General features: G+C 36.8%; 1 protein-coding gene across 3 annotated transcripts in view; it reads left to right on the forward strand.

Annotated features, from left to right (window-relative positions):
- Shoc2 (SHOC2 leucine rich repeat scaffold protein) overlaps positions 1-19,502 on the forward strand; it is a 78,335-nt gene that overhangs the window by 40,314 nt on the left and 18,519 nt on the right. For all 3 annotated transcript variants that reach the window (XM_028773761.1, XM_028773754.1, XM_028773768.1), the window contains exon 3: positions 9,992-10,129. In XM_028773761.1, coding sequence (XP_028629594.1) covers positions 9,992-10,129 — 138 coding nt within the window. The remainder of the gene's footprint in view (positions 1-9,991; positions 10,130-19,502) is intronic.

Here is a 19,502-nt window from a genome sequence, read left to right on the forward strand (position 1 = left end):
CCAACAGCCTTCACTTAGATATGTGAGAAAGTAAAGTCGGTAATATCTTTTTTTTACCTGTTTGACATAACATGTATTGAAAACAGTCAATTCATAGTACTTGGCAGGATTATAGTTTAAGACAATTGATATGTAATCAATATGCAGTAGTTATGTAATCAATTATTCATTCATAGTATAAAATAAACAGAATCTGTGGCTTTTAAAAATTGAATGAACTTAGTATAGATTAACTGTTTCTGATGTGCAATTTTTCTTTGAATTTCTTAGATGCTAAATGTTAGGCCTTTAATACATATGGCTTAAGGGCTGGAGAGATGGCTCAGCAGTTAAAGGCTAGGCTCACCACCAAAATAAATAAATAAATAAATAAATAAATAAATAAATAAATAAATAAATAAAACAATATTATAGTAATACATATGGCTTGAATAGAATTTATTGGAAACCCAATATTTACTTTCCCCCACTATTTTGGTATTTTATATTTCAGAATTTTTAGTATTTTAGTATCATATGTTAATATTCTGGTGTTATAATATTTTAGTATTATTTTCAGTATTACCTTAAATAGTAAGCTTTAATCCCTAAAAGTATTTAAATTATTTAAGTTTTTCCAGGGGCAGTAAAATTGCTTTTATGAATCTAGACATTATTTATTAAAAATCTCATTTGAGTGTTTTTTAACAAATGCCAATAAATAACTTTATAGGAACTGGAGATTAGTAAGAAATTTGGACAGTGGGAAGTGAACTATTACAGATTGTCAGGTTTTTTTTTTTACCAAACAATAGCTACCTGGAGGATGTCCAGGTCTTTATCTCATTGTTCAAAGAGAAAATAAGAGAAGTAGAAACAGTGTGTGAGACAGAGCAGCGTTAAGATCGGCACTTTCTGTGTTGCCTGCAGTAAGTGGGGGGAGACATCAGTCACACCCTGAGAGCATGTTACCCAGCGACAGGGGTGCAGTCCTTGCTGCTGTTGTGCCCCTTCTTAAACAGGTCCTTGCTTAGAGGAGCCCCGGGCTAAGTCTTTAGGAGGGGTGGGGAGTGAGGCTCTGTTGAGTATCCTGTTGCTCCATTTCTCTAAGTCCTTGTTGGTTGATTCTATTTAGTCATTATTTCAAACCGTTTTTATGTCTGTGTATTATATTTGGGTGAAATTTTTGTTCCATTTTTTTTTTTTTGTCTTGTGGACCTCTTTTTTTTTCTTGGGGAAACTCATTTTTAGTTGTCTTTTTGGTATTCTTGTCTTACTGTTTTGTTATTTCTTGCTTTTGTTTCTTCATCAGAGACCATACTTTCTATATTTGGATGCTGGGTTACATTTTAATTGGATATCGGAGCATTGCTACAGCACTGTTGGATCTAGATTTTGTTGAATTACTTTAGGACATACAGTTTTGGCATACAGTTCAGTTACTTGGGAATCAGTTTGATTCTTTGTATTTTCCTTTTAAGCGTTGGTTACAATTGTTCTTTTGTTTAGATCTAAATTATTCCCAATATTCCTTTCTCAGGAGTCTTCCAGATAGGCTGTATTTTATGAGGGCTTTTCTAAATGGCAGATATTTAGACTGTTCCCAGCTTTGCACCACTACTATTGGGAATTACTGGGTTGCTTTTTATTGGCTCTGTGCTACCATTCCTCATTTGCTTTCTATATGATGATGAGGTGTAGGCAAATTCTAGATGGGACTTCCTTTCAGGTTGCATGAATTTTTTACTGCTGTGCGATTGTCTCTTATACTCTGCCTTAAAGCAGCTTGTAGGTACTTCAGTTGTCTTGACTAGTCCTTTCCTGCTTGTTTTGTAACTTGAATTACTCTTGAGCAGTAACTTGGCAAACAGAAGATTCATACAGTTTTCCTTGGTTTTAGAGAACATGATCATGTTTAGCTCTTGTCTACTATCCTAGGAACCATTTTCCTGTATATCGTGTTCGTTTTCTAGTTCACTATAGCCATGGTGGTTCATACTGATATCTAGTCACTGCTGATTGAATGGCTTGAATGGATTCTGTGTGATGACTATGGATGAATTCTCTTATCACCTTCTCCTAAGTGTTAACAGTTTGTTTTGCTCCATAGTTAAATTTCCTTCGAGTCATTGTAATGTTATAGAGATTTACATTTATCTCTTAGGGTATTTTTTAGTTGTGCCCTTAAAAACCTAGTAAACATCTTGTATTCTTAAGCTGTGGGGTTTTTTTTCCTCTCTGTTATATAGCTCTTTTGATATTCTGTTTCCTAATCCTTCTAATTTGGCAGGGCTAAAGTTCCAGACTGTTTGGTACCATAGTAAGTCTGATCTGCTCATTTTGCTTTTAAACTATTGTTTCCTTCTCAGGCTCCTCATAACCTCCTCTCACACATACTTATTTTTATGTATTGCAAATTTTGGGACTTCATTCTTTGTAATTGTTTTATTTTCTGCTACTAAAGTTCCAGTTCCTTTAATAACTCTGAACCTTGTCCTCTGGCTTCTCAGACTAATAGAACTTTGGCTTTTGATGAGATTATTTTCCACAAGCATATTTATGAGAAATGTCATAATAAAAATTGAGGATTTTATACAATTCTTATATTAATTATCTCTTATGTAACAACGTATTACTCTTAAAACAGCAATAATTTGTTCATCAGGTAGAACTATTTTCAGTGGACTTCTAAGTCAAGGTTGTTTTTGCCAGGGTGTCTCATCAGGCTGTTAGCCAAGGTTATGGGTGGTCTCTGAAGGCTCACTTGAAAAAGATTCCACACCTAAGTTCAAGATGTCATCGTTAGGGTCAGCTGACAGTGGGACCTTATTTCCTCAAGGACGACAGCTTTGAGAAATCAGAAGAGTATAACAAGGTGGAAGCCACAGTCTTTTGTAATGTTATCACATGTCACTTGGCATGGCATGTTTTACAGTTCAGTCCATTCAAAGGAAGGGGGTAATTATGTAATCAGTATATGTGTTTATCCTGAAGGAAGAATCACTGTGGGTTGTTCTAGAAATCTTGTTAAAGTTCTGTGCTTTTAGGGGTTGAGTTCTTTCTACCTCTCTCAGTAGCTCTTACAATAAGTACTGTGTTGATTGCTACCTAGTTGGAATGACTTGCCCTACGCTCTAAGGTTTCCTGCCTTCCTGCAGAACATCCATTCAAATCTATGAGAAAATGGGCTTTTGGAACAATTTTCTAACCATCTGTTTCAAAGTCTTATACTTCATTATTTGGTCAAAATGGTTCATATTCCTTAGTTGATATTTAGTACATGCCAGATTTCCCCCCTTCCCCCTTCCATGCCTTAAGTTCTAACGTGTACATACTTATTTTACTTTCCATCCTGACTGCCCTCATCGTTCACTCTCCATTTCTTTGCCCATTTTACGTTTGCAGCAGTTACATCCTATTCTTTTGAGTCCTGATCCCATGTTCTCTCTAGTGTAAGTTTCTGAATATGGAAACTTGCTTTTGTTACTGCTGATTTTCAGTACGTTTGCAATACGTTTTTCTTTGAAAAACAAGTTAGTGAAGTCATAAAGTTAAAGATCATTAACTAGTTGGCTATGTTGGTACATCATGTAGTCCCAACACTCAGAAGATCTTGGGCATAAGGCTTTGAGGCCTACCTGGGGCAGCAAAGAAAGATTCTACTTAAAAACAATCAAACCTAAAGAAATCTTTACCATGAATGGCCTTGAAGATCCAGAAGAATGGCTCTTTATACTGAAATTTTATAAGCAAGTAATCAAAGGCCAATTTGGAGTACAGGTCCTCTTTAGCACCCTTCAATAATTTATATACAGTCTTACTAATTTTTAGTTTCAAAGGAACACTCATTTGGTGTATTGTATTATAGTCTGTTTCTTCAATGTCCAGTGTGGAACCCAGAAAAGAGAATATATGATTATCGTTTGAATTAATGCCCAGGTAGTAGTACTTTATCTTCTGTTAAGTTTTAGAAATATGCGTGATTGTATAGCATTCATTAAGCTTGTTACTTGAATGATCATGTGTAAATGTGTGTGTGTGTGTGTGTGTGTGTTAATTAAAGTCAAAGACTGTTAAGAAACATGGGAAGCCTGGGGATCTGCCAGGTCTCCGGAACTGAGTGTTAAAACAGACAATTGCTGGTGCTCCTACAGGGGAGGAAGTAGGACTTCTCACTTTTCCTTTCTGCTTGATGGGCGTACGTCTACATCCTGGTTGATTACCCTCAGACAGCAGAAGTCACATTACCATTGTCTGGATGCTAACACTGTATCATAAACTGTCATTTACGTTACAGTCTATTTTGAGTTATCACCTTTGGGAAGAGGTACGTCTGGCATATTTTATTGTCTAGTCAGTGTCATGCTTAGAAAGGACAGAAAACATTTTCTAATTCTTCTCTAGAGACAAAAATATTTTTAAAAAATTGAAATGCAATTATTTTATACATTAGAAAACTTCTGTAGAATAAAATATGCTGTAGAATAAAATGTTTTCACTAAAGTATGTTGAAGATTGTTCATTTTTGCAAGTTTTACAAACCAAACTCTCATGCAGTTTTGTTGTCACAGTTTAGATTAAATATTCAAAACAAAGATTGAGCGTCTCAGTTAAACAGAACACCAGTTCCAACCACTGATGCTGGGCTCCATCACTGCCCCAGCTGCTGTGCCTATGAAGATAACGCAGCATGTGGACTAATACAGAAGTACATTAATTTTACTTGATTGTATAGGGCGGAAATATATATTATATATAATACACATACACACACATGCCTTTTTGTGTCTCACCTCTTCTACTGGCATTATTTTTCTGCTGTATAGAGTTAGAGCATGTGTATTTTTGTTCCTACCTGACCAACAGTATAAAAGTACCAACATTTAATCCTTTTGCCTTTCTTTAGTGGTTTCTAAATAGCAGGTAATACAAATAGTATGCTTGTATAGTAACACTGATTTTGGTAAACCTATGGACTTGTTTCTATTAAACTTAGCAACTGACAATGAAGTTACTGAGCCTGTGATTCTCCCCCCCCCCACTTCTTTTACTACTTTTTCTTGTGCTCTCTAGGTAGTTTTTGCTCATTTTGTATATTCTAGCCTTTTAAAAATCCATGCAGCCAGACTTGCTTTTCTCTTTACTCATAATTATGTGTATATGTTATATGTGTATTCTTCTAATTTTCAACTCATAATTTGCCACAGTAGATGTTTAAGCTTTTTGAGAACAAACACTGTCACATCACTAGCTCTCCCTTAATAACCCCCTTATATCCTGTGATTTCCACTCTCAAATTGTAAGCACTGCATAATCAGAATGTCAAAAATCAAAAACACAGATAGTCTCTAATTTAGCTGAGGATTCTCATCCATCGTTACTAGGAATGCAGAGTGGTTTGGCCATTTAAATGACAGTTACCCATGGATTACAAAGTTCAATGATGCCGTCAGAATATATTTAGCCATGTATGCTTCCAAGTATGTACCTAAGTGAGTTAAAATTTATGTTCACATAAAACTTAGATATGATTGTTTTAATAAGCATCTTTATTATTGCTAAGAATAGGAAGCATTGAATCATAGCTGCTCCAAAGTTACCTATGTTTCTTGATCTACCTTGCTGAATTTAGTTGCTCTGTCCATTTTAGATTTGGTGTGCATCTTCCTTTATATTAGTGGAAATTTAGTTTAGTTGGAGTTGAAACAACTTTTGAGCATTTACTATGACAAAAGATAGTGACAAGCCGACAGTGGTGGTTCACGCCTATAGTCCCAGTGATGGGGGGGCAAGGGCAGGGGAATGTAGAATTTGAGTGATCCACATGAAGAGACTTTGTGTCACACTGCGGAAAGAATGAAATAACAAAAAGTTAAAATGCTGCCTTGCACTAAGTACTGTAAAAGATGTGGGAAAGAGTTATAGGTGTATATGTCTGTCTTCCAAGAGTTGTCACCAGGGAGAAGGAGGGAGAGGATCAGGAGAGGAGGAGGAAAGGAGGACTTTTCAGCTGCTCTTAGCTGCTGCTTACACTTGTGCCGTTTTTCTGGGGAGATCTGGAGGAAAGAACCTGGATCTTGGAGAGTGATAGTAGTCGAGAAGTGAGAAAACGATGCTTCAGACTGAGAGCCATTCACTAAGTGTTAGAATGGCTACTGTGCTTACTGCTGAATAGAAGGTATTGAAAGACTAAAAAATAATAAAAGAATTGACCCATTCATTTAGCATTGTGTGATATTTTCCTATATCCCTGATAATTTACTTTGTTTTGAGGTATGCTTTGCATGAAATTGCTCTAGCTGCTCTAGTCTTCTCTTGGTTACTATTAGCCTTAGGTGTCTGACCACGTGTTAAGTGCCGGAAGTGCTGGCGTGCACCCCCAGGTCTGGCTTTCAATGGTCTTTCTTTCTGAGGGGTATTGCTTGCTTGTTGTAGTATATTTAGATTAATATTAGTCTGCTTCCAGTGAGCACTGTCCCCCTTGGTGGCGAATGTGGATACCTTATAGCAAATAGGTCCAGTTTCTTCTGTTTTGCCTAAAAATGTTTCCATTTCTCATGATCTTATTAATGTTTTGACCAAACTGATGCTTCTTATAGTAATTATGAGTTTAAAAACAAAGTTAGCTGTGTTTTTTCTTTGCTACCTTCTTCATGTTGATGAAGTTTCTGTATATATTATTTTCCTTTTTTCTGAATTTATTTTAATGTTTCTTGTAAATCAGGTCTAGTGAGTACAGGTACCCCCTCCATTTTGTTAGTCTTACAAGTCTTTGTTTCTCTGTTACTTTTGAAGGATAGTTCTGTTAGTAACAGACCTTTGTAGGTAGATGACCCCCTGCCCTGCCTGTGTTTTAATATTTCACTCTACTGCTGTTATTGCATGGTTTCTGAAGAAAAATCTAATGCAGTTCTTAGTTTTGTTCTTCTGTATGTAGATTTTTTCCTTTTCTTTTAAGACAAAAATTTACTTACTCTTCCTTCTAGCAGGTATTGACAAAATGAGAATTTTTTTTACTGCAGCAAATGGCAGAATACGTTGATAGAGAAAGTCCTAATATCACAATGACTTTTGGCATCCTATAATACAATCCTCACAGTTTTATGTGTGAATATAGGTGTATAGAGGGGAACCCTGAGATAGCCATATGGTATTTATTAAAAGACTCAATTGAAGTCTGCCCACTGTACCAAAACAAGCAGAGCAGAAGTTGTATAAATTTAATCCAATAGATTGTGGGGGGAGATTGTCTTAGATTTTCTATTGCTTTACATGCTTAGGTGAAATCAATAACGTTTCTGCTGTCTTTGCTCTGAGAGCCTGCATGAGGCCTGGAGAGAGAAGGGCTGTTCTTAGGAGGCTTCACTCTTGCAGACTCCTCAGTGATCTCATCTGTAGCCACAGTCTGGAGCAGCACTTACCTTTGAGCTGCTCCTTCTAAGCTACAGCTTTTATGTCTGCTAAACTGAATCTTGGAATTCACATCGCTCTAGTTTTTAGGTCATGAATTTGTCCTTTGTCCTTAAGTCTCTGAAGAATGTAACAGGAATTGTCAATCCACAGCCTTTTAGTTAGTATTATGAGGACAGGAATGTTTACTTCAAGTTTCTTTTATGTATCACATTGAAAAATCAGAGATAAATTAATGTATAAATTTCCTCTCTGTTCTTTATTAGGATTTTTTAACGTTAAAAGTATCTTTAATTTTGTCAAGTACTTACATCAGTCATCAAATAATTTTTTGTGTTTAGAACTGTTGATTTGGTAAATTAATTTTTCAAGCACAGGACCTGTATTGTATATGTGCAATTGATGTCTAATGTTATATCTCTTAAGTGTCACCTATACATAGTGCTCTAACTAGGGTTAGTTACCCTACCCCTACCCCTACTCCTACCCCTACCCCTACGATGAAGGCTGCCTTGAGACTCTTCTTATCTAATATAAAAATGAATCTGGCTTGAATATGGTTGACCATATATTTTATGTTGTTACAAAGTAGATGTGACATAGAATTTATTTAGAGGGTTAGTGGTATTAAATGTATTCATCTTGTCCAGCTATCATCATTTTCCGGCTACAGAACCTTTTCATCATCTGAGAACAAAACTGTGTGCCAATTAAACTGCTACTTCTATCAGCCTTTAAACCGAGTCCTCTTTGAGCCCAGTAGCCACTATTCTACTTTCTGTCTAGAAATAGGATTAGTGTAAGTACCCCATTAAGTAGGATTTTATAATTTATAGCCCTTGTATATGGCTTATTTCACTTAGTATATTTTTAAAAATTTAATCGGTTTTTAGCATGTATCAGAATTCTACTCTCCTGTAAAGCTATAGAATATTTACTATTCATATATACAACATTTTCCTTATTCATCGACTTCTGGACATTTGACATTATACTCATTTTTTGACAGTTAATGAATAATGCTTCTGTGAGTGCTGTTGTACAGTTGTGTGCTGTAATTTTCAGTTAGTCCCTGCTTCCAGTTTTCTGTTTTTTAGATAGTTCTAGAATTCCCAGATTTAGAATTATGTGGTAACTAAATATTTATGTTCATAGTTTTAAAGAAGCTATCCTACTGGTTGCCACAGGAACTGTACCGGTACTTAGTCCAGTCAGCTGAACCCAACGTTCTAGTGTTTGTACATGCTCGGCAGCATCTTCTGCTCTCCAGTGCTAGCTATCCTAATAGACAGAGTGATACAGTGGACCTCTCTTAATGACCTGATACTTAGATGACGTGCTGACTACTTTTACCTATGCCATGTGTCTGCCATTTGAAAATCTAAACAATACTTTTAAATCTTTTTATTTTTTATTTTTTGAATAAACTGGAGACTGGTTTTAAACTTGCAGACTGTCTGTCTTAGTCTCTTAAATGTGAGATTACAGGTTGTGATATTGTGCTCAGCCTGAGCCAGTTTTTAAATTGGCTTCTTTGGGGACTGAGAAGGGTGTTTTATAGTGGTTTCTTTTGTATTTTAAATATATATGTATTCTGTATCAAATCCACAACCTGTAAATGTCTTCTTCTCTCACTTGGTCTCTTTTCACTCTTTTGATAGTATCTTTTGATGAGATCAAACTTTGATGTTTTGTTGTCTTTGTCTATCAATGTGTAAATTAGTAATCTGCCCCACACTCTTCAGACTTAGATATTTTTCCTTTCTTCAGTATCTCCAACATCTTGCTTCTCAATATTCAGAGACAGGTGGGTCTCTGAGTTTTAGGCCAGCCTGCTCTATTTAGCAAGCTCCAGGACAGCCAGGGCTACATAGAGAAACCCTGTGTCAAACAAACAAACAAACAAACAAACAAACATATTATGTGAAGACCTACAAATCCGTTATAAATAGAAAAAGGTCTTAACAGAGCGTTAGGAGAAATCTGAATTCCCAGTGTACCTCTTTCTAACCCAGAAAGGGTGGGGGAAAACACCTCATTTTCTCTTATATTGAGAAGGAATTTTTATTTGAAATACCGACTTAACCATTTATAGAATGTTGGAACATGCATTTTGAAAGCACACATACAATGATGTAGAAGGTGTCTCTAGTATGTAGTGAATTTGCTTAATAAAATTAGTCAGTTTTTGAAAAATCTTAGAATTTATTAGCATTTGTGGTCAAAATATCTGCTTAAAAGGAATTGTATAACACAAGCTTAGATGGAGGATGGTTTGTATGTAGCTCAGTGACAAGAGTGCATGCTTAGTATGAGGCCTTGGGTTTAATCCTTAGGACCAAAAGACAGCACCAAGAACATACAGCACAAAATGGTAATGTGTTAGTTTATGAGCAGCATTTTCATTTCATCAGCTGTCAGTTATTGAAATAATAGTTTGGGATTCTGCGCTTGAGCTGAACTTTCCACAGCATGAGTGTCTTCAGTAGATAATTTGCCATTTTGAAGAAGTTGAATTTAGAAACCATAAATGTACCCCCTTGCTTACAAGAATTACCTGATATATTCTTTAATGCCTATTATTATGTTGATCAATTTACAGGTGAATTATGTAACCTCATTACCCTGGATGTAGCTCACAATCAACTTGAACACCTTCCAAAGGAGATTGGAAACTGCACACAGATAACCAACCTTGACTTGCAGCACAATGAACTACTAGACCTCCCAGATACAATAGGTATGAGGGGAGAAGGAAGATACTGAGATCTGTTAACTACGTGGTTATGACAAGGACTATTTTTGGTCCATTTTGGTAATACAAAATCAGAGTTATTAAAGTAGTAATACAACCTTTAAAATAGTCTTTTAAAATCACTGTTCTATTTCTTGATAAAGCAAATAATTAGATCTTAGGAAATGAACTCATTTGGGATTATAAAGAAGATAAAACATTATGTTAGTGTATATTTACTGCTGAATGGAGGGATTTCTGTTTAGCTTATTTTAGAATGTCACAGGCTATTGATATGAATGTGATTCTTTATTAAAGTACCTCATTGGAAAATAAAATCATTGCTGTCTAAGTTTTAAAACATGACAGTATAACTTAAAAGTTGTTCATCTGTAATGTTGAGTTGGTGAGAGACGCTTTGAAGATGGTTAAAGTATATTCTGAGAATTTTCCCAAATTGCAAACGGTAGAACTAAGCTTTGATAATAGTCTATACTTGTGTAGACTTGTTCTTTCTAATTGCCTAGACAGGTATATAAGCCAAGAAGGATATTTTTATAAATTCTTTGTTATTTAGGAAAATTTTATCTGTTCTTGATTTATACAATAAATATATGAGAGGTGCTGTTAATAAAATGTTTTAGGTTTATGGTGATGCTGTCCTTTTCAATAATTACTCTGTTTGTTTCTGTCAGGTACTTAGAGGAGCCTTTTTAATACTTTTGTGTTCAGTGCATGAGGATTTTTGTAGTCTCTTAGATGGCACAGAGGTCTGTTAGTGTCTTGCTAGAGGACTCACTCACCTCTGGCTCACTCTGTTAAAGAAGCAGCCCCGAAGGGCTCCACCTTGGCAGGACTTAGATTTTAACTCTTGACAGAAACATTCAGCTGCAGTTTCTGTTTGGGGAAGTTCTCCTGGGACAGAATCCCCAGATTCTGATTTTTCTCTGGGTTCTGAGCTTGTTTCCAGGCTACCACTCATAGTCACTGTTTTGTTAAGTCATTTATTTAGGAAGATGTTTTTAGTTTGTTTCTGGTGTTTTGTTTTTTTGTTTCTGTATTAAATTGGAGGGAGATGTTGAGTTACCAACCACCAGGTGGTAATATAAGTCAACAATTTCTGTAGAGAAAAACAAGCTGAGACTTAGATATTATGTATAATTATATATTAGATAAAATACTGAGTTTTATACCTTTCTAGTTCTTGGCCCATGGATCTTCCTATCATAATCGTATTTGTATCGATATTAAGTATTTTGTCTTTAAACTGGAAAGGCAAGATTGTCTGCATTACGTAACAAGTTATAGGAGTATTGTGTCACACTTAAAATATAAAAAGAACAGATTGATGATTCAGGATATTAGAAACCATGGTGATTACTTTCTACTTTTTGTTTTTAAAATCACTGAAATAACTAGGATAGTCAGAGAAGTGCTCTCAGATGAAAGATTGTAGAGGGAGGGAGTCTGTTCTGTACTCACGAACGTGATCATGTTCAAGCCGATGCAAAAAAGAAACAAAACCACAGGTTTTAGAGGTGTCTACCAAGGAGCGGGGAGGTTATGCAGTGGCTAAAGTACTGTGCAATTGTGGGATCCTAGGCTTGGAGTCCCAGTACCCATATAAAAAGCTGGACATGGTGGCACACTCCTGTAGTCCCAGTGCTGGGGAGATGGAGACACGGGCATCCCAGAACCTCACTGGCCAGCTGCTCTAGTCAACTAGATAGAGATAGTTTCACTGAGAAACTGAGAAAATGACAGGGAGAGTATTAAACTCTGGCCTCCAATGGCCCATGGGTGGTATACCCTCCTCCCAACACACACGTGTATATGCAAATGAAAAGATGTTTAGAAAGATGTGTTCACCAAGTCAAATTAGTTGGAAAATGCTATGTAATATTGTAAACAAAAACCAAAATGTAACCTGTAAGTTAAAGTACAAGAAATACCCTAAAACCAAGAACAGAAAGATAGAAACAATATAAAATAAGTAAAGTTTAAAAGCAGCGACAGAGAAGAGTTCCAGAAAGAGATTAACGTAGTACAGTGAGGAAACTAATAAAATACAATTTTATATTTTCATAAGCTTGATTAAAATTCAGATAAACTTTCTGTTCCCCAGAACAGGGCTTATAGCTATACACGAACACACCCACTTACAGGGTTCTGAACTTGGATTCTTCATCCCCCTTAGTAAGCACTTTATATACTGAACGGTCTCAGAATTAATGAGACCTGTGAAGAAGATCCAAATACAGGTTGGTTATGTCATGAGTGAGGTGTTAGGAACACGTAAAAAGCAAACAGATAAGGAACATAATAAGACTGGAATTGTTTACCAACAACAGTGAAAAAGGCACATGCTTGGAGAGCATTGAAAAATTAGATTCCTTTATTTATTTCTAACAAATATATTCTCATAAAGCATTTTAAAATATAGTTTTGTCTAGTGAGGTTGGTCACATATAATAACTTGGGAATGTGCCTCTTTATTATTTGGGGTTTTATATAAAAGTGCCATAACTCGGGCGCGATAGCTCAGTGGATAAAAGCACTGGCTGCTCTTCTAGAGGACCCCAGTTGGATTCCCAGCACCGCACAGCAGCTCACAGTCGTCTGTCTCCAGTTCCAGGGGAGCCAATGTCATTTTCTGGCCTCTTGTAACTTAAGTGATGTGCAGACAAACATGAAGGCAAACACATAAACACACTAAGCTAGAAAGAAAAACGTGGCCTTGATACTTGATAAAATTCACCAGTGAGAACATCTGGGTCACAGTTTTTCCATATTAGGAATGTCTTTTAAGCAGTTTAAGTTTCTTTAAAGAACGTTAGAGTATCACAGTGCAGCTGAAACCAGTGAGTGTGTTCTTACCCTGCCTCGCTGCCTGCACTTTTTGTGAATCTTTCCATTCAGATCTGTGCGAGTTAGTTACAGTGTCGGAACAATTGTAATGCTGTTATCTAATCTACATTATTGTTTTAATTTTATTATTCATCAGCTGTCTAGTTGCTGTAATTTGCCTTAGTCAAATTTTGATTAGCTAAAACCTGTCTGATAGTTTTATCAAAACAGTTCATGGGAACAGTGCTGCCCTCCGTAGTCTTATGTAGTTAAGCAGTTGGGCCGGCACACAGTTATTAGATGCAGTTCCCTTCCCTTGAGTAACTTATAGAACTAGGAAGTAGCTCTGCCTTTTGGTTCTGCCCTTTGGAATTTAATGTGTGTTCTTTTACATTATAAATGGCAGGGTTTTTTTGCCTAACCATTATTTCTGAAGTTTAAGAACTATATTTTTTTCAGTGTTAATCTTTTATGATGACATTTCTTTAATATACTTCTGGGCCAGCTCAACAGGTATTTTAATTTTTATCTTAATATCCATTTTTAAAAATTGCAGAGTGACATATTTAGTTTCTTTTATTGGATATTGCTACATTGAAATAAATGTCTTCAAGTTGGCTTAAGGTTGAACGACTGATTGAATAGTAAAGAACTGCCTAATTTTGATGTTCTCTTTTTTCCCCCATGGGTTTGTCATGTTAAAAATAATCTTACAAGAACAAAACAAAAACCTTTCATAAAATTCAGAAGTTTGCTTAGTTGTAGAAAGAAAAAGGTGTTGCTTTATTCTACTGCAAATAAGACAGGAAGACCAAAGTATAGCTTAGTCCAGGTTGCTCAGTCCCTGGGCTTCTTATGTTGCTAAATTGTTTCTTGAGCATGTTCTAGCCTTCTTTACTCATTCCAACAATTAAGTAGATATATAGGAATCAGTCATTGATTGTTTTTTTCCCTCAGATAGTCTTAGCAATTTTTAGTGTTTTTATGAATTTATCTGTTTTGTTCAGGAGTAATAAGCAGGTGTTGTCGTTGGCATACTGCAATATCCTTGCATATGGATCGAGCACAGACTGCTGGCTGATAAGAATCTCCTGTGAAGTAGGGCTAGAGTCCCTTAGACACACTTCCTCTGAGAAAGATAATCAACCCATGTAACCTTCTTCCTAGTTTTCTTAATTTTACTTACATGCCTCTTTTTTTTTAAACAGGTAATTATGTGTTTTAATTTGTTTGTTGTGTGTCACTGAGCATTTGAACTCCAGGGTCTTGTACATGCTAATTAAAACAAATCACAAGTATTATTATATATATGAAGGCATTTGACTTCATTATGATTTTGTTTTGTGTGGGGGTGTTTTTCTTGGTAGCAGTGGAGGCTAGAGGTCAAGTTCCTTGGGACTGGAATTAGAAGTTGTGAGCTGCTGTGTGGGTGCTGGGAATCGAACCTGGGTCTTCCGAAAAAGCAGGCAGCCCTTGACTTCATTATTAATCTCTAGTAATTAGGATGCTATTGTAGACCTCATGCCTCACATGGTCTGTGTGGTCAGATCACAGGTATGCATTAGAAATCAGTGAGAACGGAAACATTGATAACAAGAACTTCACATAATACTGCATTTATATGATAAATTTGTTAGTTGCTGGGAGATAAAATAGTTATATTTTGGGGTAGAATCAAAGTTAAGTATGTATTGGAAGTTACATATTATAATCATTTCTCATGTATTGTTTATTAAATAATTTATTTTGTCTTCTACGATCCCTTCTATCCCAGTGTGTTGATATTTTATGATTGAGTAGCTAAAGGTTGAGATTTAGTGAGGAACTAGACATTTGAATTGTGATCTGTTATATACTTAAATTTTATGATTTGTTTTGTTTTGTTACTTACTTAGGCATGCTGAGGATTGAAACCAGGGCCCTACACATGCTAGGCAGGCACTCACTCATCATCAACTCTCCTCAACTGACGTTTGAGATTCTTCTTTTTTATTGGAGAAGAACGACTCATTTGGAATAGTCAACAGCAAGCTTGATCTAATTATGAACATTTTCGTTGTTTACTGTCGTCATAGCTCATTCTTAAAATGTGACTACAGTGAGAAAGCAGAAAAGCTACTCTCTGCCCTGTAGAGTTGTTGGTTTTGTAGCAGTTACCCTCCCTTCTGTTTTCTTGACTAAAAAATCTTGCCCTAAATTCACTTCTGAAATCACGTATCACCTTACATTTCTAGTAGCCACTCCCACTCCCACTCCCATCTTAAGTAGCCAAGCTGTTCCCCCGCTTTATTTGATACCAGCTTTTGTTGTGAGACTGTTCATTCTTGTCAGTAATCACTGCCATTTAGTTCCTGGATCAGCAATGACAGGGTCACTGCAGCTTCTTCTGAGATGTGTAAAGAGACGAAGGAAATGGAAAGGGTAGCTGATTAGTTAGGTCAGAGTCTTCAGTAAGCCTTGCTGAGTGGTTCAGACTACACTGGATTGCTAGCACCCTCGTCTACTTCCAGACTTCTCTGGGAACAAAAGGAAAACCTTAAAAGACGTACAGTGTCATTTTATTCAGAGGATGAACCTGCTTTCTCAAAAATATTCTGGGATTTCTGATAACCCTTATGAAATCAGAGGAGAAAGGGTCTAAAATAGGATAAACGTTCAACTTTTTATTTCTTTTCAAAATTAGATAAACAGAGAAGGATGCAACAAAACCTCACATTCAAGGCTGAAGCCCAGGCCAGTCCACAGATGTCTTTTTGTTGCAATCTGAAGAAATGCAGAGTGATTATGGGTATAGAAACAAAGGCTATGCCTAGTGTGGTGATACATGCCTTCAGTCTCAGCACTCTGAGACAGAGACAGGTAGCTCTCTCTGAGTTCGAGGCCAACCTGGTTTAGAGTGGGAGTTCCAACCACCATACAGCCAGTGCCATCACACAGGGAAACATTGTCTCAAAAGAAAACAGACAACAGCCGTAACAAAAGAAACAAAGGTTATAAGTGATTTCAGTGCAGTGTTGTCTGTAACAAGTTTGCTGGATTTTGAAATAGTTGTATTTCTTGTTTGTTTATTTATTTTTTGCATTCAAAAATTTAAAAAAGTTTTCTTCTGTTTTAGTTTGCTTTAAAACATGCACATTTGGTGTTATTTCATCTTTAGCATCATAGTGTGTTCTTCCTACTGATTCTTTTATCTTTGTTAAAATTGAGACTGTTTAGATTAGTCTTACTGAAGTGTTACACAGAGCTAACATAAAGATGCTTTATATTTGTTGTAACCGAAAGTATCTTATTTTAATTCATACCCTTATAATTTCACCATGTTTTAAAAATTTGACAGCATAAGAAAACAAACTGTCAAAGTGGAGCACAGAATAATTTATTGGCAAATCTAAGCACTTAAAAGCCAAGTGTTGGCCATGATCAGCCTACATTTATACAGACATACTCAGCTCTGGTGGTTTTCTTAGTCTGAATGTCTCAGCATTAAAGCAGACCATTTCTTGATTTCAGGGTTGTAGTTTAGCGTGTAGTTAGACCCACTCATGAGAAGTTAGAGCCAGAACCACTGCTGAAGAATCACAGTAAATGTCAAACTGTGGTACCACCTGCCGTCTCCCCTGCTCTTCCGTATAACTGGGTTTTGGTATTGCCTATTCTGCTGGAAGTAATAGGACCGTGGCTGAATGCAGACATATCTTTGACATTAGCCTAAATAAGTGATAAGACATTTGCAAATTTGCAAGCATAGATTTCTCATGGGTCATGTTTGTAAAAATTCACCTTCCTAACCCCACTGTAAAGGAGGTCAGAGCTTAGGTGCAGGAATGGTGGAGGGAAGGCACTATGGTAGTCCTAGTTAATGTTGTACATTAATTTCACAGCTTTCTTAGTTTGAAATGTTTGAACGCTAGAAATCTATTCTGATTTTAAGGGTGGGATTTAGTTTGGTTTTATGTACTGGCTTTTGAAATGCTTAGCCTTTAGAAATCCATCACCGTACCAACGTTTGTCGGTAAAGAGTGACTGGGTTTCAGTGGGATTAAGATAGACTTGAAGCATTGTGTATATTTTCTGTGCAGTGGTTAGAGGAGGCATGCCAGTTGATGGAGCAGAGTCAGGACTCTTTCTGTTCTTAGTCCTTTGCTCTTCTGGTAGACTCCGACTCCTTGGCAGATGTTTCTATGATAGGGAACGGGTTAGTAAGAAGGAGAGAGAGATGCCATATCGACTTCTAGTTCTTTTTAAAGGTTGGTTGCCTTATATAGACAGTCACAATCAGTATTTGAAGAAAACTTCCCATCCTTGCTAGCTTAGCTGTAACAATGGCTATAGGCAAGCAACACAGTATAATCTTACTTCATGTCTTTCAAAGAGTGAGTAAATTAACATGATCTTTGACTTTGGAAATAAAGTTGATTTAGCTGTGTGATCATCATATTCTTAACAGTTAAAATAACTGTCCTCTGACAAATCATGAAATACTTTGATGTGTGCACAGATGTATGAATGAAGGTTTGCATTGCTGAATTCCTTTAAACAGTTAGAAACATGACATTAGTTGAGTCATAGTTGTTAAATAGAATGATGTGTGTGTGTGTATGACCAAATATATGAGCCCTTGATTTCTTTACATATAAATAAATGTTGAGAGAAAGCTCTCAGTAGACACATACTGAACTAGTACCCATGGTAATCTTGAGAAGATAATAAGGTTTGTTTATGTGTTTTGTGATTTTAAAAGTATGGCTAAGTAGGAGGAGTGCAGAAAGTGAGAAATGACCACTTTCTATGTGGCTTATCCTGGCATGTTTCCTTGTGGGTTTTGTAGAGAATGATATTCACATGGATCAGGGAAATCTGACATATGTTTGAAGATCAGGCCCAGAGAAGTCTCACTTTTATCGACCTCTGTTATTCTATAAAGTGAGACTTAGTCAAAGAAGAGAATTTTGTAGGCCTTTTGTAATTTTTTTCTGTATCTTGTTCCTAATGGAAAGAAGGACAGATAAAAGTTTAGCTTTTGTAACTATTAACAAGTATAAGTCAGTACTTTTTGTTTTCTTAGCACTGAAGTGCATTCTGTGATAGGAGAAATATACCTACTACAGGCCCCTTAAAAGACTTTCAGTCAGTCGAAGGAAATAACCCAATATATGAAAGAGTAAACAATGAAATACCAAGTATATTTAAGTACCAGTTTGTATGATGTAGATTCTAGCTGAAGTGATGGTGAGAAGCTCCATGAACAAATGTGTTCACTGTAGTCCCTGAGCTCAGCAGTGTGGACTGGGGAGCATCTGGGAGTGAGCAAAGCATTCTTCTGTGTCAGTGAGGGAGCCAGAGACCTGGAACACAGTCAGTGAAGAGCTTTTCCACTGTTGACTTTCAACTGCGCACAGTCTGGAGTCACCTGGGAAGAGTCTCCATGGGGATTGTCTGATCAGGGTGACCCATAGGGAGTGTCTTAGTTAAGCCTGCTGGGGCACACTGTTTCCTGTCAGGGAGTCTTAAACTGTGTGAGTGGGGAAACTGGTCTGAGCACAGGCTAGTAAGTGAACACATAGGAACTTAACTTCCCTCTACTTCTGAATGTGGGTATAATGTTTTACATTTCTGCTGCCCCAACTGCCCAGGAATAGTGAGCTAAAATAAACCTCTTCTCTCTCAAGCTGCCTTTTGTTAGGGTATTTTATCACAGCAACAGAAATGAACTAGGACAGCCTTGAAGAAAGATTTGTTGATAGGAAGCAGCCAGAGTTTGAGTTTCTTCTTTGTGATGTCACTTTATATACCTTGTGCTAAGCTCCACACTGATGACAGTCTATGGGCTTTTGTTCTGACTGGGATGTGACATGTCCCTACAGCATATACATTTGGACACTTGGTCCCCATGTGGTGGTGCTGTTTTGGAAAGTTGTGAAACCTTTAAGAGAAAAGGCCTAGCAGAGCAAATGTGTCATAGGGTCACTGGGACACAGGGGACATACTTCTGGTTTATCAAGATGTAAGCAACCACGTCTGTGCTCCTGTGGTCACAGCTACCTCTCTTGCTATCATCTCTCCCTTTGCATATCTTCCCTGTCTGAAGGCATCACTATACCTTCAGACTGTGAGCCAAGATCACTTTGTCCTTCCCTAAGTTGCTTCACACCAGGTATCTGGTTTCAGCCGTGAGAAAAGTGACTAAGCTAATAGCTGCTTCTTAGCTATTTCCATTGAGTGTCATGGAATGGCCGCCTAAAGCTTTAGCTCCAGTTCTTGGCCTTCAAACTCCTGTTTTACATGTAAACATCTTCCATCTACATTTCATTTAACAGTTTATAAATTTTTTCATTCATTCATTCATTCATTCATTCATTCATTCAGCGTGTGTGTGTGTGTACATGTGTACATGCCTGCTCATGCATGGGCACATGCATAAGAGAGGTCAGAGAACAACTTTCAGGACAACTTGTACCATTGTGGAGTGTAAAGGATTATGGGTTCTCAGGCATGGTGTCCCGTGAAGCCTGTCTGTCTGTCTGTGTTGTGC

Source organism: Grammomys surdaster, unplaced genomic scaffold (assembly GCF_004785775.1).
Source record: "Grammomys surdaster isolate TR1022 unplaced genomic scaffold, NIH_TR_1.0 66, whole genome shotgun sequence".
Lineage (NCBI taxonomy): Eukaryota > Metazoa > Chordata > Mammalia > Rodentia > Muridae > Grammomys > Grammomys surdaster.